Source organism: Ciconia boyciana, chromosome 13 (assembly GCF_034638445.1).
Source record: "Ciconia boyciana chromosome 13, ASM3463844v1, whole genome shotgun sequence".
NCBI classification, from domain to species: domain Eukaryota; kingdom Metazoa; phylum Chordata; class Aves; order Ciconiiformes; family Ciconiidae; genus Ciconia; species Ciconia boyciana.
In genome coordinates, this window is record NC_132946.1 from 6,158,337 (window position 1) to 6,185,946 (window position 27,610).

Below are 27,610 nucleotides of genomic sequence, written 5' to 3' on the forward strand. Positions count from 1 at the left end.
ACATATGCACGTGTCTGATCCCTTTCATCAGAAATCGGCTCTGGTCTGTACCATTTCCATGGAAAGCTTCCTGCATTTATTTGAAAATCCATAGGATGTCAGACAATTTCCTGGAGACTTAAGTAACGCTCTGCTTGGTACAACTGTATGGTCCAGTGGTGAGGAGGGTCATCTCTGAAGACGTTTTCTTTTCATTTCTGCCATGGTGCTGCTAAGGAGCCTCAAACTGGAGGCTGCATCTTTCCATACCTCTGCTCCCCTCACATACTGCGTCTTCAGGTTTTGTTGTCTGTTTTTTGAGCTTTAGGTGGTAGTTTCTTGTAGGGTTTGTACAGGACCTAGCACACTGGGATCCCTGTCTTACTTGGTTTCTTTAGGTGTTACTATAATATAAACCAGAAACACTAATATTTTAGCTGTAGGGAGAAGTGTGCTGGTTTGATGTGTGCTGTGTGGAATAAAGAGAAAGCTACTGCCCCTAGCCCGAAAATGTGAGTAGCATAGCAAATATGTTAGTGATCTCCCAGAAATGTTAAATGAGATGGATTCTGCCACAGCCTTCCTGTCACAGTGGGTTTTTAAGAGATTCACCTGTCTCAGTGTAGCCTCAGACTGACGTGCTCAGGAGCGCTGGTGAGCCCCGAAAATAAGGCTGAGTCCTAGTGCTGAGTTTTAGAGCATGATTTTTCAAGGGGGCATGTTATAAAAGGAAAGGATAAAAGGGCTGAAAGAGCTATAAGAGACAAAGCACTGCAGCTTCATGGCAGGGCTTTATAGAACGGCCAGAGAGATGTTTTAAAAGAGTAAATAACCTGGAAAATAAACAGACTAGCGCAGCACGGGTTAAAGTGGTCCCGGCAGAAAGGCAGCAGTAGTCTGCAGGTTTGCATGGCTTTCTTCCACACTGAGATCCTTCTGCTGTCTCGTCTCTTTGCGTGAGCATCTGCAGCGATGGTGCAGTATGAAAGCGCAGGTGATCTCAGCGCTGTGCGCTGGAGCCAGCGTGGTGGTGGTGGCCGGGGCGAGGAGGCGTGATCTCTGCCTGCCCTTGGCACTGCAGCCGGTGAGGGAGACGGGGCCAGATCTGCCCTTCACGGCTTGTCAGAAGTACCGCGGTGCTGAGCTGTGCAGGGAGAAGTGGGCTCCGCAGCTCTGATTTTAAGAGCATCCTTTTGCCAGCCAGGGTAAACCCCATTGCAAACTTTGGGGTTGAATCTCTTCCCTTGAAAGGCAAACACGAGAGTGAGGAGTGCCCTGACCTGTCTGGAAGAGTCCTGAAATGCAAATAGCATGAGAAGTTAGATAGCTGGGTGTGGAAACAGGTTTGTAAATGCCAGTGTGTTGCTGGGGAGAATATATCTAATAAGCTGGAGTAACATCTGTCTTCATGCTCCCTCTGTCCAACATCTCCAAGATGCTGTGTGTGGTCCCAGTCCTTCAGTTCTCCCCTAAATTTCTCTTGGCCAAGGCTGTCGGTGGGATTATTTATTCTCTTGGTCCTAATAGCCTGTCTGCCAGGTCCAGGCTGTTTGCCTTGACCTCCCCATGGAAATGGGGTCACAAAGCCCCGCTGCTGTGGGGCTGCAGGACAGTGCTGCCCTCCCAGATGTTTCTGTAGGTCTCCTTGAGCACTGCGAGGCTTGGGCAGTATGAGAACATGCATCACCTGCCCGGTACGTGGCCAAGGGCTGGAAGACCACGTGCTCTGACTGTGGGGAATGCCAACAGCTAGGAAGGGTACCCAAGGTTTCCGTGCCTGAGTTTCCCCAGTTCTCTGGAGTGAGCTCCTTGGGCCAGGGCAGCCCTTTGGAGGTTCCTGTGTCCTCTTGTGTTAGGGGTTTCCTCCCACCCCCTCTTGGCCTGGGATATACAGGTACAGGTATGATCTCCCTTTGTTTTTAACATGTACTTACACTGTGAAATAGTGACCATCTCTTCTACCCAGATGGACAGATGTGGGTAAACTGATTTCTCATGAGGAGCACCATATTGGTTTTGCAGAGTGGTTATGAGGAACAACCGTACGCCTTTTTTTTTTTTTTTTTTTTTTCCCCTCTGGGAAACACAGCAGTGAGAGCATCTGCTTGTTTCCGGGTACATTGATGATTTCCATACCAGTCGCACTAGAATTCAACGTTTGCAGTTGTGCAGTTTTAAATTATATTTTTGGTGGTAGATGCAAGAAGGCATTAACCTCATATTCACCAGTGCATGGACCCCATGCTCTTGACCAAAACCACTTTTGGACTTCACGTCTTCTCCCAGCTCTAGATTGCGCTTCCCCTTTGCCTACGTAACTGCCGGCGTCCTGCCAGCCTCAGCTTTGGCGGCTGCTTCTCCGCGGTGGGGCCCATCTGCCTGGCATGGCCCTGGGAGCCAGCTGGCAGAGAGGGAGCCAGCCACGGGGACCGCAGGGGAGCCGCGAGCACCGCAGCCCTTGCGCATGGCTGGCTGCGCCGCCGGACCCAGACCCCGACACTGCTCACGGGCACCTGCGTCTCTGCGGGTGAGCACACCTCTTCCAGCTGCCTTCTGCCCAGCTAACGTCTAGAAACCGAGGTTTTAAAGGAGAATTTCAGTATGGTTCCCGCAAGAGGGCACTGGAACGGCTGTGAGATGTAGCGAGCATTGCATGTGAACATAAAAAGTGCCCAGCTGGCCCTTACCCGTGGTCCGTCCAGCCCAGAAGAGCGTCTCTGACCGCAGTGATGGAAGATGCTCTTTTGGGAGAGCCCACAAACTTGGCCACGCTCCCCAGCACTCGCCCAGCAGCCAGAGATGCTGGAGGATGTGCCCCTGCCCTCCTCTGCCAGGGTGCAGTTATGTTGTCCATGAATTTGTCAAACCCATTTTTGAACCAGTGCTGCATCTGCTGCCAGGCTCTGGGGCGGCGAGTTTCAGCAGTTCACTCCCTGCTGCGGGCAGAGGTGCTTTACAGTGTGTGGATGGAGTATTTTCAATAAAAGATGTTTGGGAATGGGATCTTCTGGGGTCTCTTACCAGCAATGACCAGCAATTCAGGATGAAGTTGCTCAGTCTCCGCTCTGGTTTGCATGAAAAAAACCCACATAAAGTTCTAGCACGTCTTTAATGAAAATGAAATGATAAAATTGGGATAATATCTACCTCATGCTGCTCTTGAGGGTTAATTAATGTTTACAAAATCACTTTAGGTCCCGAGATTTAATTGAAGGAAAAATATTACCATATAAAATGCCTTTTTATGCAGGCAGTGCTATAGGGTTTCAGCTGGGCAGAGTGCCGTGGAAGCCAGCATTAGCACATGGTTTACTACTTTTATGGTCGTGAGGCTTCCTGTAGTTTATATGAAAATTGTCTCTCTGAAATCACAAATGTAACATCAGTGTTTTCCTCTCACTTTGAAAGAATATTAATTTGCTATCTTAGGACTTGACTGACTATTTAAACTGCTATAAATACAACTCACCTCTGAGAAAAAAGTATAAAATGAAATATCTGTTCGCTTGCTTGGGATGAGCTGATACAACTTGCTAATGACTCCACTATTGGGGTCATATGAATGTTGCTGGCTTGTATGAGTAATAAATTAGGCTAGTACTGGGTGTCCTGCTGTAGTTTAAGGGTGTATCTGTGTGTTTGTTATAATCTCCTGCTATCAAGAGATTTAAAATACAGCTATAAAACTTAATTTCTGGAGTTAAATTTAACTGTGGAGGTGTCAGCCAGGGAGCAAGCTTTGTTGAGTGGGGTTTTTTTGTGGTGGTGGTGTTTAGTTGTTTGTTTGTTTGTTTTTTTTTTAGAAAGAGAGAGTAGGAAGAGAAGGAGAAGCAATACTGCCTTTGGCTGACTTCAGCTGTTGGAATAAAACATTATCACTGCATAAGTGTCCTTTTTTCTGCTGTAACATTTTTTGTCTTCACACAAAGAGTGGTACAGGTTGGGTGGACTTGGAGGTTGGATCAGTTACTCAGTCTGCTTCTGTTGTTTCTGCCACGCAGGGTGACTATGACCCCAGCAGAACCAAAGTTCTTCATTTCAGCATGAACCCAGCAAGCCTGGCCAAACAGCAGCGCAAGGAGGAGCAGCAGCAGCTCCAGGAGGAGTGTGAAAGGCTGAGGGAGCTGGTGAGGGTGCTCGAAGGAGGTGGCTCCATCCCTGGGAATTTGGAAGGAGTTGGGAGTTTTCAGTCACCACAAGAAATTGCAGGTAGGCTGCTGGCTTCTGGTCATGAAGATGCACTTACTCATCTGTACTGCCAGAGGAACTGACTGCAGAAGCAGATGGAGACGTTGCAGACAGTGTGTTTGATGGAACGGTTATACGGAAAATGAGAAAACCTGGGTTGATGCAGGAGACAGTGAATGTGTGGTGGCAATCCTGTGACAGTTTGGTACAGAGGGTAGGTGGTAAGGATAAATAATAATAATCCATATCATTTACTCATGATAAATGAAATACTAATACAACAGCCTTCATAGGCTGGTGCTGCCGATGGAGTAGAAGGAAATATTTTCTTCCTTTCAGGGCTGGTTTAGCCCTTGAGGTAGTATAGACAGCAGGAAATAACTTTTATAGCTGCAGGGAAGCAAGTGGTTGAAATCTTTTCAGACCTGGCTTAAAACAAATTAATATTGTTTATCAGTGTATATGTGCCCCATTAATCACAGCTCCATTCAATACTCCATGAAAATAGAGTACATCTTTCATGAGCTAAATACATTTCACAGAATCTGTGGCTCTCCTCCAGTACAGTCTGTCTTCCCTTCACATACCTGAACGAGACTTTTTAGTACAGTAACCCCAAAGTCAGCACCTCCAGACATGCTCTCAGACTCTGTAAATCAAGGTAAGGATATCAATACAACGTGACCCAGCACTGCGAGGGGACCAGGCAGAGTCGAGTCATGCTGCAGAGCCCAAGAGATCTTACTGCTGTAACTCTCTCACATGCACCTTTCTCTCAAAACATTTTTATTAGAGAAGAGAAAAATAAGAGAGTGCTGAAGGTCCGTGTGGAGCTAACCTGTTGTGTTCCAGCAGCACGTACGTGGTCAGTGTCCAGAGGTCAGGATCCTCCCTCGGATGAGGCTAAGGGGGCAGAGCTTTCATCGAAGGCCATGTGTGTTGGAGACTTGAGACCCACAAAATGGCAGAGCCCGGGCTTAAAGAAAATACACAGAAGGAAATATCTTTCACTGTTATGACACCAAAATTCTCTGAAAGTAGCTTGCTTGTTTTCCCATTGCTCAAACAATAGCACTTTATTACTGCTAAGAATGTGTTTGTTCCGGCATCTCATAGTGGATTATGGTACTATATAGCCTTAAAATATGACGGTGAGAAGCGTAGATGGGGTGGTTTATAAAGCGAAGAGCTGACTGGATGTTAGAGGTACAATGACGGTTTGTTACTGTTGTTAGTGGATGCTCTAACAAATGCATAAGCATTAAACGCTTCCTGAACATCTAAGGAAGGCTGCCTTTGCCCGGAGGAGCTTCCAGTCTAAGACCTCGGTGAGACTCGAGCACGAGCAGTTCTTGGGGATAGTTCTTGCATTGCAATTTGAATTTGAAATGCACTGGTTTTTAAATTGCAGCAGATGCTGCTGCCCAGTGCCCTTGTCTGTCGTTATGCCCCCGAGTAGCCCGGCAGATCTAATGCCGCAGATCCACGCGGCTGACGGTGCCCCTCGAGCCCGGGGGGAGAGTGCGGTCGGGGCAGAGAGGATGCAGGGGTGAGGTCAACTCTGTGTCTCTGCCACTGATGAACGAACCTCTGGGGTATCATCTCCAGTAATTAGACCATTTCTTCTGGGGGAAGGCGTTTCTCATGTATGCCTCCTGTGATTTGTTATTCATAATTATTACTCTGCTGCCTTTCACGCAGTTGCTTTTAGCTGTTTGTGAGGCGCTTCTGTGCTGGGATGTTACCAGGTTTGTCTGTAGCTTATAAGGGATGCATTTTTAAAGCTCTTTTCTCTTCTGCCTTTGATTCCGACAGGAAAACAAACAGCTCACTGGGTTTCAGGGTGTTTCCAGCCCCTCATATGTGTGATGCTTTTTTCCTTTTGCCCCAGTCCCGTGCTACATCATTCTGACTTCTGGTCACCAACTCAAATGGGAGAGAGTGTCAGTTGCAGAGCCTAGCAGGGTGGGAAATACTTCAGTGTCATTTATCACAGTCACAGGAGGGCCCTTTGCGTTCTCCGAGTGCCTGTAAGTGCATATGGAAGTGGTTCATGTAAACAAAATGGGAAAAGGAGCTGTAAGTGAAGGATGGAGGAGCCCTGTGGATGACTGTCTTTGAGACCAGGGCATGCGCATAGTAAGCCAGGTTATATGGAAAGATCTTGGTGTTTTTCTTGTGTTTTATGTACTTGTCCGCATCACTGTCATGCACGAGGAATGTTGCCATAAATAGTCCTAAACCCTCCTTTCTGCTGCGGGAGCATTCGGCAACGTGGTCTGATGATGAAGACTGTACATTAGGACGTGCAAGAGTTGTTATGGCACTGACTGCAAGGTTAGCAGGCGTATCTGAGCTGGCTTTAAATTAGCCAGATGAATGCCAGGTTTGGCCTTTTTGCTAGTGCAGGGCAGAGCTCCCGGTGGGTTAGGGGACAGCTCATCAAGCACACCGTGCAAGCTGCATCCATTTTTGCATTGAGTCTGTCCTGCTTAGCTCACGCAGCATCCACAGTGTGGATGCAACAGCTGTTCCAGGAGTGGTTTAACAGTATGGATTTGCCTGGCCAGAAAACTTAGACTGTCTCTCTCTGGATAAGAAATGGAAGATCCAGCTTTCGCTGTTTTCTTAGGATCTCAACAGCTCTGCCCACAGGAACGGCTGCCATATGCCTTCCATTTTAGTATATTTTCAAGGTGTGAAATGGGGAGCATGTGGCAGAAACTCCCTCTGCTCTGTTTGTCACCGTGCAATTGGCTGCCTTGGGAGGGAGGTTTATTGTGCATAATAAGGGAGCAGGTTTCAGTGAGGTTTATGGAACTGTTTCTGTACAAAAATAACAAGAATTAGAATTTTTCTTGCACCCCTTTCTGTCAGCTGCAATACCCATATGTCTGTTTATCCATCTCACTCGTATAACACATGCAAGAGGCAAATTCAGCTCTCTGAGCTTTTGAGGTGGGAGGTCCCTTGTGTCAGAGTCAGTTGGGATGAAGGAAGACCGAGGACAGAGTAGGAGAAGTGTGGGTAAAAGCTGGGGAGAAAACAAAGGTCAGATGTAAGTTTGCATTTTGCCTGTTGACAGATAGAGGTATATGTAAGATTTTATTGTCCCATTTTGCCATATACCCGGAATGGCTTATTGGCAGAGGTGAGGGATTTGGGTGGCCTCTAGCCAGTCAGGTTTGCTGTGTTCAGCAAGCTTATGTGATCTGCAACAATTATGCTTGGGGTTCAAAGAATTGTAATTATACCAACCAAAAAAAGGCATTAAGGACAATGATGTTGATGGTTTTGATAATAATGTATTGGCCATTATTAAATTCACTCATTGGACTGGAGTGCAGCACGTTTTTTCTGATCATGGTTCCGACTCCTGGATAGGTAATAAGGAAATTATTACTGTGGACATTAAAGCTCATTAAATGTGACTCTATTAAAAATCAAGGTTATGCCGGACTTTAAATCTCTTTGAGCATAACCGCTGGAGGCTGCAGCACAACCTGGCAACTTGCCACGTAGTTCAGTGGTCCTTTCCTCTCACTTATGCCGTAATAGTCTCTATTAAAATGGGTATCAGGGCTATTGCAAAGAAGAGGTTGGAACAATGTGAGCTGTAACAACATACCATCCTTTTTCAAAGTATAAATTTGCACGTGCGGTTGTGCGGTATTAATGGGGCAGATCTGTGGCAGCTGCATTACGGGAATGGGCTGTAACTTTATGGGCGTTTTGTTTCTCTCCCGGTGGCTGCCCGGGTCTGGGCTGTGTAAGAGGAGAGTGCACCAAGGTCAGGCTGCCATCTGGGGCGAGGCTCTGAGTCCTCCTGTCTCTGAAACAGGGATGCAGATTGTAACAGCTTTGGAAAGGTGGCACGGGGCATCACTGCCCAGACTTGGAATCTGTTCCAGTTCTGCATTTCTCTCTCCCATACTCTTCACACCTTTCCCCCCCCACACACCTTTTTGTATTTCAGGCTACATCTTCTGCTTTTTTTTCTTCCAGCTCCATAGCTTTTCCTGTTTTTTCCTCTTTCTCTCCAGGCCATTTCTGTTTAGATCTTCCTTTTTTGTCTTGCCTAGTCCTGGTGGACCTCTTGATTTTTCTTTTCCGGCGCTGCTAGAGATGGAGTTCGGTCTTAGTTGCAAGCAAATAGGAAGGTGGCAGCTAATGGGGAGCTGACAGAAGTAATGACTTGTGTATTGTAGCAAAGCATAGGTAGAAATGAGAATGCTTCAGGTCCTGATTATTTCCATTTGTGTTCTTATCTTAAAAGTGATATGTTTGAAGGTAGGAATGGGATGACCCGTGGAAGCTGGGTCCTGACTAAAGAATGCAGTAGTGCGAATTTTGCATGAGCTCTCATGATTTATTGCTATCCTGTAGGTACAGCGGAGCATTCCCTTCTTTCATGCAGCCTTTCCCTGTGAGAAAGAGGAAAAGTGCTTTTAATAGTCTTTCTGTTGAGAGACAGGCTGGCACCCCTACCAGGAAAGAGGATGGGGAAATCAACTCTGATTTCAACCATCTGTGGAGAATTTTGGAAGTGAACTATTTTCCTGAACATAATCCCACCAAAAAGGAAAGCTACTCATCCATCTCAATGATTTCGGTGTCCTTTTTCTCTTGTTAGGGAAAAGTAGGAAAAGAATGGAGAACTGGGGAATCTTACTCTTAAGACAAGTGTTTGACCCTAAAAAAGATGCTACGTCTGGTGTTCAGCAGAGGCTGTCTACAGCGTCACTGCCATGTCGAGGCCTTGTAAAAATGTAATTAATTGGAATTAAATTGGGTAATGAATTAATATTAAAATAACCTAATCTTGTTGAAGTGACAAGCCAGAGATGGTAAAATTTGTCACTGTCCCAGCATGCTTGTGCTTCTGATGAATGTGTTTCTGAGTACAGAAGGTGACAAAAAAGGAGCAGATGGAATTTAAAAGTTGCCATTCTCCATCCACAGTTGGCTGAGCTGTTGGTGCTTGGAAGCCTTGGTGCCTCCTACCATCTGTGTGTAGGAAATCCACACATGATGAGGGCTGCACCTGCAAATGAAACCTGAGTCCACCTGATGAAGGATTTTTCTGTGACCTTAGCTGTTGGTGGGTGTGTGTGTACTAGCGCAGCATCCATATCTCACTTTGTGCTGATGGCTCCCAGCATCTTGCTGGTTAAACAAGGTTGGACCAGGTGGGTGCATAGAAGGCAGCTCTTCTTCGGTCACGTAATGCCTCTTCCTAAAGCAGAAGAAGGATTCATTAGGTGACACTTCTCTCGATGATGTTTAGCATACCAGTTCCCCTTCAATTTGTACGGAAGGAACTGCCTTTCGAAAGTGAAGGTCCAGGGCATTTGCTGTCTCAAACGTTAAGAGACTTTTGGTAAGAGCAGGATGTTACCCTTGGCTTGCCTGTATTTCAATGAAAGTAATTGCTTTCTGCATATCCCAATTTCTTCTGAAGTTTATAAAGAGCTTGTCTTTGCCTCTGGTGTTTTGCTGTGCTGAACTGATGAAGTTCTGTCCTCTTTCACTCCAGAGATGGCCACATGTTCTTGATGGGGGAAGAAATAATTTCCTGCTGCTACCTGCGTCAGAAATGTTGCATAGCTTTAATGTGCAAAACACAAATGATATGGAAGGTAGCACACAGGATGGGTGTTATTAGCAGCAGTCCTTGGGAGCTGCTTTGCCTGACCCACTCAGAGCCTCCTGCCTTCCCGTGCTGACTCTGCAGCTGAAGAGCAGTGCCTCCTTGGGGCAATCCCCTCACCTCTCAGCTAGTTATTATCATTATTGTTTTTATGGTGCTAGTTTCTCTATTGCAGACATTTAGACCAGTCTGGGACCTGAATAGTATATTAAGACTGGGAATAAGCTGGTAGTTTAAATAGAGCTTACTCTGATTTCCTTCCTTACCATCCATATCCCTTTGTCCCAGCCCAGCACTATAGGTAATGAGGTGGGGCTGCTAAATATACCTGTTTTCCTAAAAGACTGTAACCAAGTTGGGACCTCCTGTACTTCAGTATTGACAGTGTTACAGTAGTTGGTGGGCAGAGTCTATAAAACCCTTTTACGTTATAATATGTCAATAGATTTGTGCAGTCTAGCCACAAGGGGAAGATACCTTGAAGCCTTCGTGTGTCCTGATTCAGGAGCAGTGTGGCCTTTGATGGTAAATGCTCTGCCCTACTGAAGTCAGTGCAGGCGCCTAAAAAGAACCAGTTTTCCTGGCTTGAATGAAAGTATAGTACCTCAAGAGAGCTGAAAGAAATGTTCCCAGGTTAAAAAAAAGTTTCTTTTATCATATATAGCATTTGTCATCCAGATAGATTCCCAAGCTTTTTTGGCGATAACACAGATATGAAGTCATGCGGCACTGAATATATTGAAAACAGTGTGCCCTGCCTGTGGCAGCATGCCATGAGTCTGTTAAACAACCAGAGAGACTTGCCCCCGAGCACGACTTAATCTGTGTGCTGCGAACGGCTGGGACACGAGTGGGTAGACAGGGGTTGCTGACCGAACAAACCCCCAAGGATGCCTGAAGCCTGCAGCTTCTTGTGAAACTGTGATGGGAGGTGCCAGTGAGACATTGCTAGGATTTTCAGACTCCTTCTGCCTTCCAGGGAGCCAGAGGTTTGTAATAAATCCTGTAACGTAGTTCTGTTGTAGCTACTGAATGTGTAAAACTTGGTGTCAGTCAAAGGTTCCTACCCAGACGGTACTTTTGCCTTCACAAAGAGCAAAAGAGCTGCAGGTTTTCTTCCTGGCCCCTCTTTTCCACCCAGTTCACGTGTGGAGTTCCTGGAGGCCTCGGTCTTTCTGCTTTTGTAAGAGGCAGGCTGTGAACGTGCATAATACCTCCATACAGCTCCAGTGATTCCTACAAGGGTTTGGTTTGGTTTTTTTAAAGCATCTCCTACCCTCTTGCTAGGCACTGTGTAGAAGTTGATTACGAAATCTTTAGTAGAAGCAGGAGCCTTGCTCCAGAGAAAATAAAGCCACTTTACCAAGAAGGAAATAGTAAAATAAGTTGGGAGGGAGAAGGAAATGGAAAAGAAAATAAGAAAGTATATGTGATGAATGGGACCAAATTTAAACACTGAACTACGAGAATATCTACAATGGTTTCTATAGCAATATGAGGAAGGAGGCTCCTGAGGGAAGGGTGTCTGGGCTTAGAGATCCTGCCTTGAATCAGAGTGTAATGGAAATGAGTAGCACTGCAAGAAAATACTACTGAGGAGAAGGTTGCTTGTTTCCTCGGTGGATGTGTTTTCCTTATTCAGTACAGATGCAGTAAAGCCGTGGTGTTACATCTGAGGAGGAAGAGGTCACCTTTGCTGAGGCTGACGGTAAGGTTAGAGGTAGCTTCTGGGACCAGATAAGTCAAGAGAAAATGTGTGGAGAAACCTGGGCTGACAGGGAATATTCTGTCTTCTCCTGGCTTACTCTATTTGTGGCTTTAGAGGAGAATCATTGATAGAAACAGTATTTTTAAGCCTGCTGACTTGGGTTTCTAGTTCTCAGTCCATCAGTAGCTGAGTGAAACATGAAGTGACCGTGAGGATGATTTGTTTTCACTACCAGGCACATCCCTTCGAGTCCCCAGAAGTAGCTGTGCTCCTCCTTCTATAATCAGGGGCAGTTCAGAGCCTTGGCAAGGCAAGAAGTCAATGGGTAGTGGAAGGACCTGAAACCTTCCTCCTCCTGTGTTTTAACCCCTTCCCACCTGCTAGATCCCTATAAAACACCATCAAATTTGTACCGTACGGAAACTGCCACATTGCAGATACCACCTTTCGTGGCCGTAGTTCTTCTACATCCCTCTGGTTCTTCTACATCCGTCTGCGCTGAGGCTGTTGAGCTTTATGGGTCTTGGTAATCTTTGGCAGTTGTGTTTTCCTGCTTGGGTATTTGAGTCAAGCTCTCGTTATTTGGCTGTTGCCTTCTTGGTGGCTATGTAGCAGTCAGGATGCTCCTGCTAGATCCCTCCAGCCCAGCATTTCTCCTGAAGGGAAGGAAATGCCGTATTATCTGCAGCTGCCCTTTGGATCCTGCGGGGTCGTGATATGAGCTGCCTCTTACAGCAGTTTGCATCACAGAGCAGCTTTTGATTAGGACCGATGTGCCATAAGGCCTCTAGATGTACACAATTGAAAATGCTCTTTCATTCATCAGCAAGATTGAGAAGAAAGGCTTGTGCTGATGTCTCAAATTCAGGCCGACACGATTTCCCTGACAGAAAAACCAGCCTGCCAGCGTGGCAGAGCTTGCCGGCAGGAGAGAGCCTCAGATCTCTGCTCTGCATCTTGTCAATGTATTGTTTCTCCTGGAAATTAAAGCTTGATGCCTTTGTGAACAGTAAAGAACAGTGGAAATCTAGTAGAGGAACTTTGCAATGGGTGTCGAGGTTACCAGGAACGTCTTGAAAAGCCTTGTGCTGGCAAGGTGAATATCCGCTTGGTTGGGGATGTTTATTAGATTCAGGAAAGATGACAGGAATGGGAAAATACTGAATTTATTTACACGTTCCCTCTCAATACTATCCAAGATGGTGGTGTTCTTGTTATGGCAGGTTCATAACAGGGGAAAAAAAATTACTGAATTTACTGTTTTTTCTCTGGAGTCCTCATTTCAATTTCCAGGTAAGTATACGTGTCCGGGAGCTGAAATCTGACCGTCTTCACAGAATAAATAGGGACTCCTTAACACTGAATCCCAAATGAGGTGGGGTGAATGTGTAGAGACTGAGAAATAAAGTATGTCTACTCGTTCCACATTTTAAAGGGGTAACATGCGCAACTAAAATTCAGAATCCAAAGGATAACTTTTTGCACGGGCCATTTTTCTGGTTTACCTACCTGTTTTTCTGTGGAAAGCTGTTTTTCCTGGGAAATGCTGTTTTTCCTGGGAAATACTGTTTTCCAGTTGTGTTCCCAATTTTTCTTTTCACTTACCCTGATTATTTAGGGGCTGTAAATGAAGTAAAATAAGGCTGTTTCAATATTCTAGAGCAGCGGCTGTATTTAAGAAGTTTATATTTGATGAGTAAGTTGATGACATTGCATTATGTGAATTTGATGTGCAAACTTGTCACTAAAGTGTAAACATAGTGACAGCAGGACCAGCAATTCCCAGCCTAATCAAGTAAGCAGAGTAACACATTCTTTGAGCTATAGAGTAATAGAGACTGATTTACATATTAAAATGAGAGAAGCTACACAGATCCAACAATTAAGTTGATATTTTAATTGCATAAAAGTCAGGAGATTCAAAGTTATGTTTCCTGCATCAGTTCATTTGTCACTCACATGTATTTGTAGTATTTTCAATGGCTTTTTTTGGTATGAAACTAATGTGGCTTAAAATACATTAAATGTTGGCCATGGAAGAAAGGAGAGCTTTGGATTTGCTGGGCTAGAAAGCAGACTAAGAGAACTGAGAATTTCTTGGTCTGTTTAAAAATAATACAAACAAATTTCAGGTAATTTCTTTCTTAATATTCTGGTAGACATGTTGGGAGAGAGGGAGCTATATTCAAATGCGATGGAAAAAATTCCTGTTGATCTCAATAGACCTTGAATTATATCCTTAACTTCTTGTTTTCTTTTTAAGGAATAAGCTTTATTTAATTGCAAATTCACACAAATGCACTAGTACCACTAAGAATTACATCAATATATGGATTCTGTCCTTGGTGTTTATGCTGGTTTCACAGTACTGATCTTGCATTCAGATAAGCATGCACGTATACAGCTACCCTTATCTCCCCATGCTGATGTTCTGATATATGAATGCTTGTTCCCTGCACTCACAAAAAGCTATTCAGATGCCAAGTCTGACGATTTTTTTATAATCCTTCTTTGAATTAGACTACAAAAAGAATGTGTTTGAAAAGGTTAACTAATGGATACACTTTTCTTCCTGATGAGGAAAAGAAAAATGGTGAAGTGCTGAAAAATGGTCAAGCAGAGTTTTGATCAGGCTTTTCTAATCAAATACATTCTAGGCGGCGAGCAAGTAGGAGAAATGTTAATCCATAGTGGATTTATTTGGAATGGAGAACATTTATTTGGAAAGCAATCAGCAGACACTTGTAATTACTTTGCCATCTTAATCATGGCACTGACATCAGTACCATGATGTGATAACATTGTGATAGCCTTTTGAATGTGGTGCTGATAGAAGAACGTCAATAGGAAGGGAGAGAAGCCTCTCTTAGTATCTTCACACCTATCGACCTGGTTTGCTAACATCCAGGTATTCTGGGCAGCTTGTCCAGTGGTTACTAATCACACGGTATCCTAAACAAAAAGGTGTAAGACCCTCTCAGCTCGTTCGGAAAAACGCCAGCACCTTGCAATCCCCTTGGGAATCCGCCAGCAGACAGTACAGCGGCCGGAGCGCTGCTGCGGTGAGCTCCTGGCATGGCACAGATCAGTAAGCAGATGACAGCGTTCTGCATGGCGCTGGCTTCGGTGCGGTCATCTCGCGCTTCTGGTGTGATTTTGTGCAAAGGAGGCAAAGGCGTGGGGTTAAATCATAGCAAGTCTTAAAACTCAGGGGAAAGTCATGCCTGTCCATCAGGGATTTCTGAGCACCTGGGAGCAATCCACTATTTAGACTAAACTAAAGCTACCTGGTGCGGTTTATGTAGTCACAGCAGCTGATGCAGTCTTCACTCACTATTTCAGTGTTTCCACATTTTCTCCATTTCAGTGCCATGTTATCTGGCATGATCTCCAGTTAGAGAGCAGTAAGTCAATCCAGCCTCCATTAGGGAACAGCATATTCATTCTTATATCCAATCAGCTCCAGCTCGATGGATGAAAATCAGACAGATGAAAAGCTGGTTGAAACCAGATTCATGAATTGCCTTTTCACTCTCTGGCTGTCTAAGTGTGTTTCTGTCTGTACTGAATAGAAGAGTCTTCATATGTCCTGCTGGAGTACTGTAGCATGGTGGGTTATTGGGTAGGTATGCAACTTTGTGAAGTTACCTTCTGCGATGATCAGATACCGTTGTAGGTGTGCAGCAGAAGTATTTAAGTTAAATAGATCAGAGACTTCCGTAAGGAAGGGCCGGAGGCAGCAGCAGCATCTACCTTCGCTAGAGACTGCGGATGTATCATCAAAAATCTCGCCACTAGTGGCATCAAAGGCAATGCGCAGATCTGAAAGATTCAGCAAGGGTTTTCTGAATAGGCTGATAATGACGATGGTGTGTGATTCCCCTTTTAGACTGCCATATTGTGATGACTTCCCTGAAATGAAGCAGAATTTAGGCAAGGGGAGGGTTCCGTCTTGTTTTACAAAAGTGGTAAAAATAAATCTTAAGTTAGAACTGGTGATGTTAGATCAGTGTGACAGATGGGGGCTAAAGGCATTTTCATCATCAGCCACCATTTGAAGTAACTCCTGGTCAGGTTGTTTCCATGATAATGTGCTTTCCTTGGTATGTCCCTTCCTTGGTACATGGGCAGTGTGCTGATGCGTTTGCAAGCTCCCCGCAGAATGTATTTGGACTCCTGTGTGTCACAAGGAGTAGTGGAAATTACTCTTCACTTCCATTTCAAAGTACTTCTTTCTTCTATAGGATACTTCCATTTTACAACCTGAAAAAAACACAGAAAAAGGAGAGGAGCTTTACCTTGTGCCTGTATTCTGGAGTCCCTAGGAAGTTTTTGGTGAAATGAAAAATTTTAAGCAGAATGTTCCCATGTATGCAAAGTCTTCATCTGCAAGGGGATGTCCTAAGCCAAATGGAGAGGATGCTTGCAGCACTTGGGAACAGATTTAAAGCTAACGGCATCTTAGTTACACCTCAGGTAGCTCTGAGTCCTAGGCTGCTAACTCCAACAGTGTAGAAATAAATAAGGATAAAAATTAGAACTACACATATCCCACTTATTGCAGCATGTTAAACACTGCTGTTCTCCTCTGTCGAAGGTGGAGGGAGCCAGGCTGTTCCATAAAACCAGGGCAAATGAGCAATTAGCAAGAGGTACAGGAATAGTGTTTAGGAAGGTATAAAGTTGCTCTGAGAGCTATAAAATGTCTCTCCTTGTTTTGCTCGTGGTTTAGAGTGGGAATGTTTGACACTTAACAAAAGCTGACTAATTCTTTGTTGTTTCCCTTTAATGATCAGAATTCAGGGGAGGGCTAGCTGTGACAGCCGGGAGAAAGCGTTGCCATTAAAGTGAAGCTCTTTTTAATTAGAAAGTCCCTTGGATGATTTACTTTCTAGTGATTTGAGTGCTGGCTGGTTTGAATGTGTCAGCAATACTGACCGGGACGATGCAGTCTTGACAGTGCAGGTTCTGTTTTGCTCTTCAGACATCATCGGGTGAAGCCTGCTCCAACAAGGAGCGTCTGTGATGAGGGAAATTATAACTGCAGCCAGCCGTGCTAGCGACTTCACCATCTGCTGTGAAGGCTCTGCCTTCAATGCCAGCACTTGTGGTAGCAGGCATAATGATGATAATATTTTCCACCTCTGTAGCACCCTCTGTCCAAAGGTGTCTGAGTATGCTAGAGATACTAATTAAGACTTGCAGCACCCATGGGAGGTGGGCATGAGTCTCCACGCTAGCTTTTCTTGCTTGCAGAGTCTAAAGAGATTGTGGCACTAATCTTTGGGCAGCAATTCCTTCCATCAGGCAGCTCTGGAAGAACTAAAAACCTCTCATACTGTTGTTAGTTTAAATCAGAGCTGTATTAGAGAGGCAGTCTGACTCGCGTTAACCTGCTGGAGTGTAAGGCAGGGAGTGATCTTCATGCTCCTGCGTGGGCTTGTTGGGGGAGCAGCAGAGGCTGTCCTGCCGTAGCTGTTTCAGAGTTTCTTACAGTGTAAGTCTTGGAGTAGGTCTTATAACTCGAGTCCAGTCCTTAATATGGGGCCTTCTGAGGAAACTGGACTCTTAAGATCAGACTGCAAACACTCAGTGCAGTGCTCTACGTGTAAAAAATCATAGAATCATAGAATGGTTTGGGTGGGAAGGGACCTTTAAAGGTCATCTAGTCCAACCCCCCCTGCAAGAGCAGGGACATCTTCAACTACAGCAGGTTGCTCAGAGCCCCGTCCAACCTGACCTTGAATGTTTCCAGGGAGGGGCATCTACCACCTCTCTGGGCAACCTGCTCCAGTGTTTCCCTCATCGTAAAAAATTCCTTCCTTATATCTAGTCTGAGTCTACCCTCTTTTAGTTTAAAGCCACCACCCCTTGTCCTATTGCAATAGGCCCTACTAAAAAGTCTGTCCCCATCTTTCTTATAAGCCCTCTTTAAGTATTGAAAGGCCGCAATAACGTCTCCCCAGAGCCGCCGCCTTCTCCAGGCTGAACAACCCCAACTCTCAGCCTTTCTTCATAGGAGAGGTGTTCCATCCCTGTGATCATTTTTGTGGCCCTCCTCTGGACCCGCTCCAACAGGTCCCTGTCTTTCCTGTGCTGAGGACCCCAGAGCTGGACGCAGTACTGCAGGTGGGGTCTCACCACAGCAGAGTAGAGGGGGAGAATCACCTCCCTCAACCTGCTGGCCATGCTTCTTTCGAAGCAGCCTAGGATACGGTTGGCTTTCTGGGCTGTGAGTGCATATTGTCAGCTCATGTCCAGCTTTTCATCCACCAGTACCAAGTCTCTCTCAGGGCTGCTCTCAATCTCTTCATCCCCCAGCCTGTATTGATACCGGGGGTTGCCCCAACCCAGGTGCAGGATCTTGCACTTGGCCTTGTTGAACCTCATGAGGTTCATGTGGGCTCACTTCTTGAGCTTACCTTAAATATAGCTAGGACTTAAGTCCCCGGCAGACGTGTCTCCTGATCAGACCTTTTGTATGTGAAATCATCACTCCTTTGCTCCAAGCAGTGAGTTGAAGTGCCTGTGTATAGCAATCCACAGTGAGCCTCGCACCAGCAACCTTGGAGACAGCGCCTGAAAATGCCTGCAAAAAACATGGATTCCCCTGGCTGAATCCATGTTCTGTAGTGATGTCTAGAATTCTGGATGCTTTTTTTGTCCAAAGGGCTTTTTTTATACAGCTTTATTTTATATACCTCAATCTTTCTTGTAGAAGACTAACAGGAAAGCTTTTCCATAATCTGCATTTCCATAGTCTGCAGGAAATGGATGAATAACATTGTATGGACTATCAGGAAGGAGCAAGCACATGAGAAAGGGAGAAGTTTGACCTTTAAATCTTTAATGCATGATCCCAACACTCACACTCCTGGATTCAAAAGTATATTCCCATGAAGATCCATTTAACATGCTCTTCAGTTGGGTAGAGTTGTGGCAGTGAAGCTCTTCCTTCCCCTGAGTGCAAGGTGTAAAATAAAACCTGCTGGTTAAGATCAAAGATACATCTACTACCCACCATCTCTAAGAGGAAAAACGCTGTTGTGAAGTATCATTATATGGTGTGTAAGTGTTTTTGAGGGTATTAAAGACAGTTATCCTCAGAGATTTAAACATAACAGGTTAAAATGGGGGAGGGTGGGGGAACAAACCCTTGCTGTGTTTAATTATTGCTGGGTGCTGCATGCACTTTTCTCCATTATTTACTTAATCTTAAATGCCAGATGCTAAAGGGCACCAGCATCAATTAACTGCTTAATTAGACTTGCAAAGAAATCATGTAATTTAGTTATAGGCAAATAAAAAAAAAAGGAAAAAAAACGCACAAAACAGAAGCTCAGGGCTCTCTCTGCAATCATTTTTGAAGCTCCCTGCGTACATTGTTTACTTTCATTGCTTGCTGGCAACTGTTTGGAGCCCTCTCTGTGCCGCTTGCCCTGTAGGGAGGCAAATGGCTGGATGCAACATCACTTGTTCATTGCCATTCTGAGTGGATTAGCCACAGCTTGCGTTGTTGCTTTCCAGATTCTTTTAACAGAGGTTTGGATCAGGTGCCCTTTGTGAGAACTTGTGTGGTGCCTCATCGTGATGCACAGGAGAACCTGTCCTTCTCCCTCTCCTTGTGATCTGCATCCCGTTCAGTGCTTGCTCTGGGTCCCTAGTCTGGTGAAGACCAGGCACTGTCCCCTGTTCCTGCTAAAAAGACTTTTGTGGTGACCACATGTTTGTATTTCGCAGTGTATTTATTATTTTAGCATGCAGCCAACAAAGCACCCTATCTTTAGCAAAAAGAGCCCTGCCTCCCTCGCTGCAAAGTAATAGGAAGCAAGATGCTTTTATTCCATTAGTTCCCACTCTTACAAATAAGAGTGTTCACAGGAGTGGAGTGCATTCCTTGTTGTTTCATCAAGGCCTACAACTCTGTCTGAATCTTTATCTTGCAAATTGCCTTAACAGCGTAATAATCAATGCCTTGTGCTTGTGTATACGCAAAGTTTTTCTTCTGCATGGTTGCTGCTGCCTTTCTGACTGTTACCACTATTCTCACACCGGTATCAGCAACATTGTCATTTAGGTGCCTTTGCAGCATCCCGTGTTTTACAACTTTTGTTTCTTTCTTAGTGCCTAGATGCTGGAAGCTGCTGACTTATTTTTTTCTCAGATGTCCCGAAACCTTTCTGAAAGAAGGTGGTGTTCAGTTTCTCAGAGCTTTGTTCTCCCTCGGTGCCCATGCTGTCTCAACACTGCTCTTTTCCTTTCTGAAAATACGACCTAGCCCTCGCAGAGTTCCCTATTTCTTCAAAGCACTGTATAAACATTATCTAATTAAGTATATATAACATGCCCTAAAGTATGTTAAGGGAAAACTGCAGCACAGCATTGAAGTTTCCAGTCACTTGATCCAGTGTAAAATCTGATTGAATCACTAATTATTTTTCAAAATGCTGTGCCTAATGACATGTATCAAGACAGGAAGATCAGAGCTGCAGCCAGAAGCATCGGGAGCTGCCGCCGAGAGAGGGGCGGTCAGGTAAGTTCTGTGTTAGCTCTAGAGTCGGTTTGGATATGCACACTAAGGTAATAAACAAAACAACAACAAAAAAAGAGGAGCTGCAGCATTTGGATCTTTCCTGTTTTGATACATATAATCAGCTCTACATTTCCTGTTGAAATGTTCATTAAAATTGCAGCCCCTGTGATTATGCAGCTGCCTAATTCAAATCAATGGGACTCCTGAAACAATTTCAGATATTTTTAAATACTGCTGTAGAACTTCCTTGTTTACAATGTTATGATTAAGTGACTTTTTTCTAAGTCATCTAAAGCATTAATAAAAATCTCTTTAGCTTTTCTGTAATGTTTTTTTTTACTCTGAATGGCTGCAAATAATGCGAACCTTGCTTTATGGCTTTATCTTTTACTTCTTAGTGTAGCATGTCTATTTGTATTTATAACTAAATCAGAAGCCCAATTACACAAGTTCTTTATAATTCCTAGTAAGCCATAATTGACTTCTTTTGTTTTGGAATCCTAATACAAATAAATAAAATCAATAGAGCAGCAGAATAAATAGCACTGAGAGTACAACAGCCATGCCTTGCTTCCAGCTCACTAACTTTTGGAAGCAACTGTTGATAATGTCTATCAGCTAAAATACTTTGATGTTATAACTGGCACGTGGCTGTCCAGGAAGATTATAATTTCCAAAGGGTCCAGGTACTTCAATAGGTCTCGTGCTGAAAGGGAGGTCATTTTAGTTTCACTGGAAAGATGCTTTCAAGGTAATTTCAGCTCTGCTGCTTTGGAATGCTTCAGAGCGATGCTAGAGTTCTTGTAAGTTTGTTTCAATGACTTTGGGTTTATTAACTTTTCACTTTCCTAATAACTCCAATCCCCTTTACTGTTTCAGAAGCCTTGGCACAATTCTGATGTGTTTAAGTTGCAAACATTACAGGAAAATACCTAAATCAAAACATTGTGGGGGAGAGACTGCGTGAACGAGCAGATGTTTACAGTCTCTGACTTCTGTGGTTGAGAAAAAGCAAACACGTTTCTATAAAAACTCAGTGTGGTAAAAGCATTTTAGTTGCCGGTAGTTTTGTGCTTCACCTTCCTGTGAAAGTATTTCTTTAGTCGTCTTTTGCTTTTATTACCTCACCCCAGCTGTACTTATTAACTCCCTTGTTTAACTCCACTTGGTTATGGTCCCACTGGGGTGCCGGGAGCAGGGGAAGAGGCAGATCTGGCACAGCTCAGAGCTGGCTCTCGTGGTTGCTTAATCCCTCGCTGAGCACATCTGCTCGAGCTGGTGCTGCTAGGTCAAGCATCAGGGTGGCCAGATGTGAGCGACTGCAGATGTTTCAGCACCGCGGTGTGGCTGAGCCCAGATGCTCTGCTACCAGCCTGCCAGTGCTGCTGTCACCACTATAGCAACACCCCTGTTCACAAAAGGGGGGATGAAATAACAGAAACGCTGCAGGTCAAAATTGGTCCATGTGACTGGTGATTTCTAACTCTATCGTTAGATTGAGTTTAGAAGTTGATGAAGATTTTAAATGAACTCTTTTTCTTTGGTGCTGAAGAAGTAGGATGCAGCCTGTAGGACAGAGAAGTGAGTACTGTTATTTAGATAACATCCTGTGTGTCCTTTTGGTATTCAGGACTTGTGCATCTGTTGAAAGCTGGAGCTAAATGCTTTGGATGTGGACATGGGAAGGGAATGAGATGGAAGAGGACAGGAAAGACCAAAGCGTTTTCTTATTTTACAGAGAATAGTTTGAATGTGATTTGGCCACCACACCTTAATGGGTAATCTGAGTCTCAGATGAAAAGAAAGAATCTGTAAGGCTAGGGATAATGCAAGAGGATTTTTGCAGACTTTTCTCAGATGTAAAGTGAGCTACTGAATAGCACGGCCTTTAATGATAACTTTTTCTTCAAGCACAGAGCTAATTCATTGATTTAGCCTAGTTGGGTAAATCTATTTTTCGTTGCTTGCACATCCCACGCACAGAGACCTTTTGTGCGTGCCATTTTTCACTTCCCTCACTTGTCCCTCAACATATATTTTTCCTAAACCTCTGGCTGACCTGTCCCAGCAGTGCCATTCATGCCAGCAGCACAGTCTCCGTGGCACTCGGTGTCATTGACCCCAGTGGCAAGAGTTCACAGCAGCAGAGAGTGAAACCTTCTCTAAACCAAAACTGAGATGCATCCTTCTCATGGAAGACTGCAATGCAAGAGAGCAGATTTCTCTGCCCACTTGCTCCCTGGGTGTGGATCATTGGAGACCAAGAGTCAAGGTCTATGTGGTATGCTCTTTTCCTACACCAAAATACTCTCTTTGATGACTAAGCATCATGGATCTCAGTTTCTTGACTGATCTTATTTCAAATAGGCTAGGTCCTGTACCAAGGCAGTGTTTGGTTCAGAGCTCTCAGGAGTTAGAGAGATGAAAGAGTTCAAGCAATGCCAAGAAGCAAGAGGATCTTCCAAGCAAACAGGGTAGGAAGGAGGGATCAAGAGGCTGTGTAGGGGGAATGCAGACTGCAGTTGAAAAACAAAAATAGTGATATTCTGAGGTAGGCTATTCTATGAGCCTGCTACAGCAGTTGGTGTTGGCAGGGCTTGCTGCAATAAGCATGTCAGCCTCTCAGGATTCCCAAAGTGCTCTGTAGACTTCACAGCTATAGGAAATATGCACAAGGGTTGCTGCATCCATCACTAAAACGCATGCACGGCCAGTGTGAAATAGAGTAACCGCTTAGTGCCACACAGGAACCGTCCTTATGGCAGAAAGTGAGAAGTGTCTTTTTAACTTGAAAGTGGAGGAGGCAGAATGCAGTTACGTGAATGGCATTTGTACAGGACATGAGGGCTGATGCCACAGTCCTGGTTCGTGCCCTCGTCCCCAAATAAAAATGCTCTGCCAGGAAAATGCTTTGCCTCTTCTGTAACGGTCCAGGTCTAAGTTTCTTATCTTCTCTGAAAAATGGTATATACACAGCACAGCGTGCTCCCTGCCATAACCTTTAGTTCATTACTGATTCAGAGAGTGAGTTCCAGCTATTCAATCAGAGGGTTGAGACCAAGCGAAAGGTTGGCATTGTGTCTACGTACATAAAAGCAAGCGTAACCTCCTCTTCTTTCCAAAAGCACTAATATGTGGAGATGTAAAAGTTCATATCTGTGAATTCTGCGGCTTTCACGTCAGGGTTGTGAAGCAAACAGACAGATAGGAAAAGACAGTTTCCCAGTTGGGGAGAATCACATCAAGGGACTGATGGAGTTTAGGAGATAGTGGGCGCAGGCATACAGCCATTGTTATTTTCCAGGGTGGGAAAAAATGTGTTTGTCAGCAAGAGCAGCCAGAGTTAGCCAGGCTAACTCCCATGGCTTGCTGGCCTCCAGGATAACGCTTTTACCTGTGTCCTGTATCCCACTGCAAAGATTTCCTGCTGCTGTTTTTTCCAACTCATGCTTACTTTCCACGGTCTCTGTGCCTCCAGCAGCTTTTGAGCTAACTTTGCACTTCTTTAAACTTTTTTTTGCCTTTTGTAGTTTGACTTGTGTGATAGAGGACCGAATGCCTTGCATCTGTAGGGAAAGACAGTCTCTCCTTCAAGACATGCATGGACTTAGATACCTCTGCTGCATGCTAAATTGAAGGATTTTGCCTCTGTTATTTGGGATTTCTCAATTGTTAAAACATTTCAATGCCTGTCATTAGCAAAGGGGCATTAGGTTGACAAGGTTGGTTTCTCAGTCCCCTGTATTTACTCACCTGCATCAGTTATGCTGAGCTTAATTTTAATTAAAATCCACTGGGTCACCTGTGCTCCATCAGACTGTTTTCTCTAAGGTTTTGTTTCATTAGAACTTTATTATAGAGCTAATTTTATTTTTTAAAGCCATCAAATTCAAGGCTGAGCTATGAATTTTCCTGTTAAACAGGAAGATATTCCAGGTCTGTGCTGTGATTCAGCAGATTCTGCGTTCTCAGCCCAGGCTGTCACCAGATCACTGCTGTCGAATTAAGTAGCATCCTTGACTTTCTTTTCCTTAGCTCCTCTATCTGTAAAATGGAGACAGTGCTAATCTCTCATTTGTGTAACTGTGTAATGTTTGTCCAGCACTGCAAAGATGCCAAATACAATAAAACTGCCAAGCATCCTTTCACTAACAGGATTGATGATTTACACCCAAAATGCTCATTTTTGTGCTAAAACAAGATCACCTGAAAGATACTGCGGTTGGAACCAAACCAAGGAAGGGGGGAGGAGGAAACCATCTGTTACACAACAGCAAAAATGTTTCAGGGCATTTGCCTGGGAAGCTCTGGGTGACGAGTTTGGAATATGAAGGCTTATTTATATGGATGGAGCTAATTTTCTCTAAGTTATTCATTTTTCACTTAGGGAATTACCTAATCTTACAAGAAAGTCTAGGAGGAAAGATTCATTTATTCTTTGTCTCGTTCAGCCCCAGGCAAGCCTGAAGATGCTCTGCCTCTTCCAGTTCTGCTTTTTAACTGATTCTATTATTGGAGCTTAAAGATTTTCTTCTTCTGGGTAAAAAGGGTTAATCTTTCTCGTTCTTTCTCACTCTTCTCCTCCTCTTTTTCTGGAGAGTTCTTTTTTTGGAGTCTCTGGCTGTTTCTATCATCTTCTCCCCCTAATCTGCCACTATCTGAAGAATTCATTACATTTCAAATCAGAGGCCTTGCTGCATACATTAGCAGGTTTTAATAGACTTGCCACGACTCAAAAAGGAGGAAAAAAAGAGAGAAGATTTAAAACTCTTGTCTTGCCGAAAGCAGACAGATTGACTCAAAAATGACTCAGTCAATAAAAGATGAGTTTTGAAAAGGCTTCCCTCCGCTCAAAGGGAGCTCGTATTCCAGCGAATTAGGTTTTTCTAAGCCCACTGTCAGAAATTAATAATACATACAGCATGTAAAATGGATTTAGCCTTCTACAGCCTTATACAAACATATCTTTGACTTGCTAAATGTGACATGACTACCAGGATTTTCCAGCCTTTATCCCAGGAGTTTGTCATCTCTCCAGAATGGTGACCTCAGTGGAATTTTTAAGCACATCCAAAAAAACTGCTAAATGAGATTTTCATTAAGAATATGTTTCTACTTCCCTCACCTTTTTTCTCCACCCAAACCTCCTCTATCAGAGCATTTTAGTAGTATTATTAGCAGTCAAAATTATGCCAAAAGCTCTAGTTTAAACTCTCAAGCCATCAAGTCCCTTTACTAGGCTCTTTCAGTGGCCTTCCTTCGAAGAAAGAGATACTGAGCCTTCTGCATTGTAGCAGAAATCTGTAATTTGGGTGTTATTTCCTGCTGCTGCAAAAAAGGCTTATAGGCCATTAAAATCTCTCTTTCTTAGGAAAAAGAAAGGGCTTCTGTCTTATTAGATCTATCCACAAGTATTCTTGTGTGATTTGAGGTCTTCCCAGGTGGTCCTGCTCTCCTTGTTTAAGGTAATTTGAACATACAGGTGTGAAATCAGTCACCACTCCTGTTTGTTCCTCCACCAAAGTCCCTCAGCTGATAAGAATTAAAAGTGGTACTAATTGTAACCTCCTTGGTGATTTGGCTAGATCCTTTATTCAAACTGCCCTTGTTCGGCATTTGGGCAGAGCTCTAAGAATCCACAGAAGGTGTTGTCTTTAGCAGGTTGGTCTATACAGCCTTTTGGGTGGCTGTGGGCTGACTGCATTTGTCTGTCTCTCATTGTTTTCTCATTCTTCCAAATCCCACTATTTTATTTCTTTTTTTTCTTTAGATTTCAGAGTGCTTGACTCAGTCCTGAAATCTTTTCTGCATTCTCTCTCTCTCTGAAAATCTTATTCCTACTCCTTTTTTTTTAATTATTTATTATGAATTACCCTATAAGTTAACTTTGCGAAGTCACTGTGTGTCCTCGCCTCCTCATGGATCTGTTCTGTCCCCTGGCTGTATTATGCTACACATTGGCTTTGTCGTCCTATGCTTGCAGAAGGCATTGTGTGAAATGTATGGCAGCAACATGATGTCCGACTCTGGACTGCACCTCCTAGATGATGTAGAGAAACGTTTTAAAACGTTGGTGAAGAAAGAAACATAATAAAGGTTCCATTTTGGACCATTATGTACTGTACAGATGTTTCTCAGACTTGAAATGGGCAGAGCTCATAATTTTTTAAAATATATTTATAGGTTGTGTGAAGAGACCGAGCTTAGAGTTGTTGACAATATGTACCCAAAAAGCACAGCAATAGTTCGTTCTTTCCCATCATCGCAAACGGGAAACTTGTCCAGATTTTCTTGTGCTTTTCTGGCTCCAAAGAAGAGGTCTCTAAACAGGGGTGTTGGTGTTTAGAAGAGGCTTCCATCAAAGTAATGAAAAGCATTTTTCACAGAGGTGAAGGTAATGAGCTGGTTCAGCACTAGCAGAAGTATTTCACTTCATAAGAAATTTCTACTTTTATCTCCAAGGGCAGACCGTTAGGTTGTTTTTTGGGGGGGGGGTTTGTTGTTGTTTGTTTGTTTTGTTTTATTTTAATATAATTTTGCCAAATTTACAATTTTAATTACATTTACAAATTTACAATTTAATATAATTTTGCCAAATTTACAATTCTGTAACTAGACATGACCTGTCCTCAAAGGACAGCCAGTAGAACATCACCTTCTCCAACACTGTTTTCCCCACTGCTGAAGAAATTTGGGTGACTGGATCCCTTGATCCTTCTTGCACAAGCATGGACCCTACTTACTCGTTTCTGTCCAAGAGCCATGAGTAATTGCTTACTTGAAATTAGATGGGGCTTCTGCTCTTTGCCCCATTTCACTTGTGAACATTAGCCAGGTAAATGTTGGTTCTTGGGTCCTATTATCAGATACAACGAGGAATTGTACAGCAATCCCAGGAAGAGAACACTCGTTTGTCTTGCAGATGTTTAGTCCTCAGCGCTTAGAAAGTGTTGGAAGAACCAAACATACAAGACCTAGAAATCAGCTGGATTTTTGCAGGTGAAAGAGGTGCTTGAGTCATTCTTCCTCAGGGTCTTTTATTTATAACATACAAAGCTCCTTCCCAGGATAAGTCTCCAAAGTTAATGTCCTGTCATCTTGTGTCATAATCAGGAGCTTTTAGTTTTCTTCTGAAGATGTGCTCCTAATGTTGGTATAGAGATGAACAAAACTGAAGGGCACAAGCTTGACTCTTCCTCTAGTTTTGTGTTTGTTTCCAATTTAGTTCATTTTTTAATCTGTTCCATGTTCTCTTGACTTGAAAAAGGAGTTTTCCCAGTGAATATTATGTCACTTTAGCTTCCAGCTGCTGTGCTGGAACATAGCCACCCAATAATCTCCTTAGGAATAATTGCTGGTGTCTTTTCAGATCATTTTTGTGAAAGGTGACAAACTGCTTGCCACAGTGAGACGTTAATAACACAGAGATGCCCTTTGTTTGAAAGCTGGTGCAGAAATTACCCCATGCAGTTGTTGGAAAGTCAGAGTTGTAATGCTAGGAAGTGAGGAACGGATCCGTTCATTTGCATATAATTCCAGGGCTTGTGTGTCA

General features: G+C 43.9%; 1 protein-coding gene across 5 annotated transcripts in view; it reads left to right on the forward strand.

The window, feature by feature from the left end:
• Positions 1–27,610, forward strand: part of MAD1L1 (mitotic arrest deficient 1 like 1) — a 378,641-nt gene that overhangs the window by 246,351 nt on the left and 104,680 nt on the right. For all 5 annotated transcript variants that reach the window (XM_072878170.1, XM_072878171.1, XM_072878172.1 and 2 more), the window contains one exon: positions 3,981–4,188. In XM_072878170.1, the coding sequence (XP_072734271.1) occupies positions 3,981–4,188 (208 nt within the window). The remainder of the gene's footprint in view (positions 1–3,980; positions 4,189–27,610) is intronic.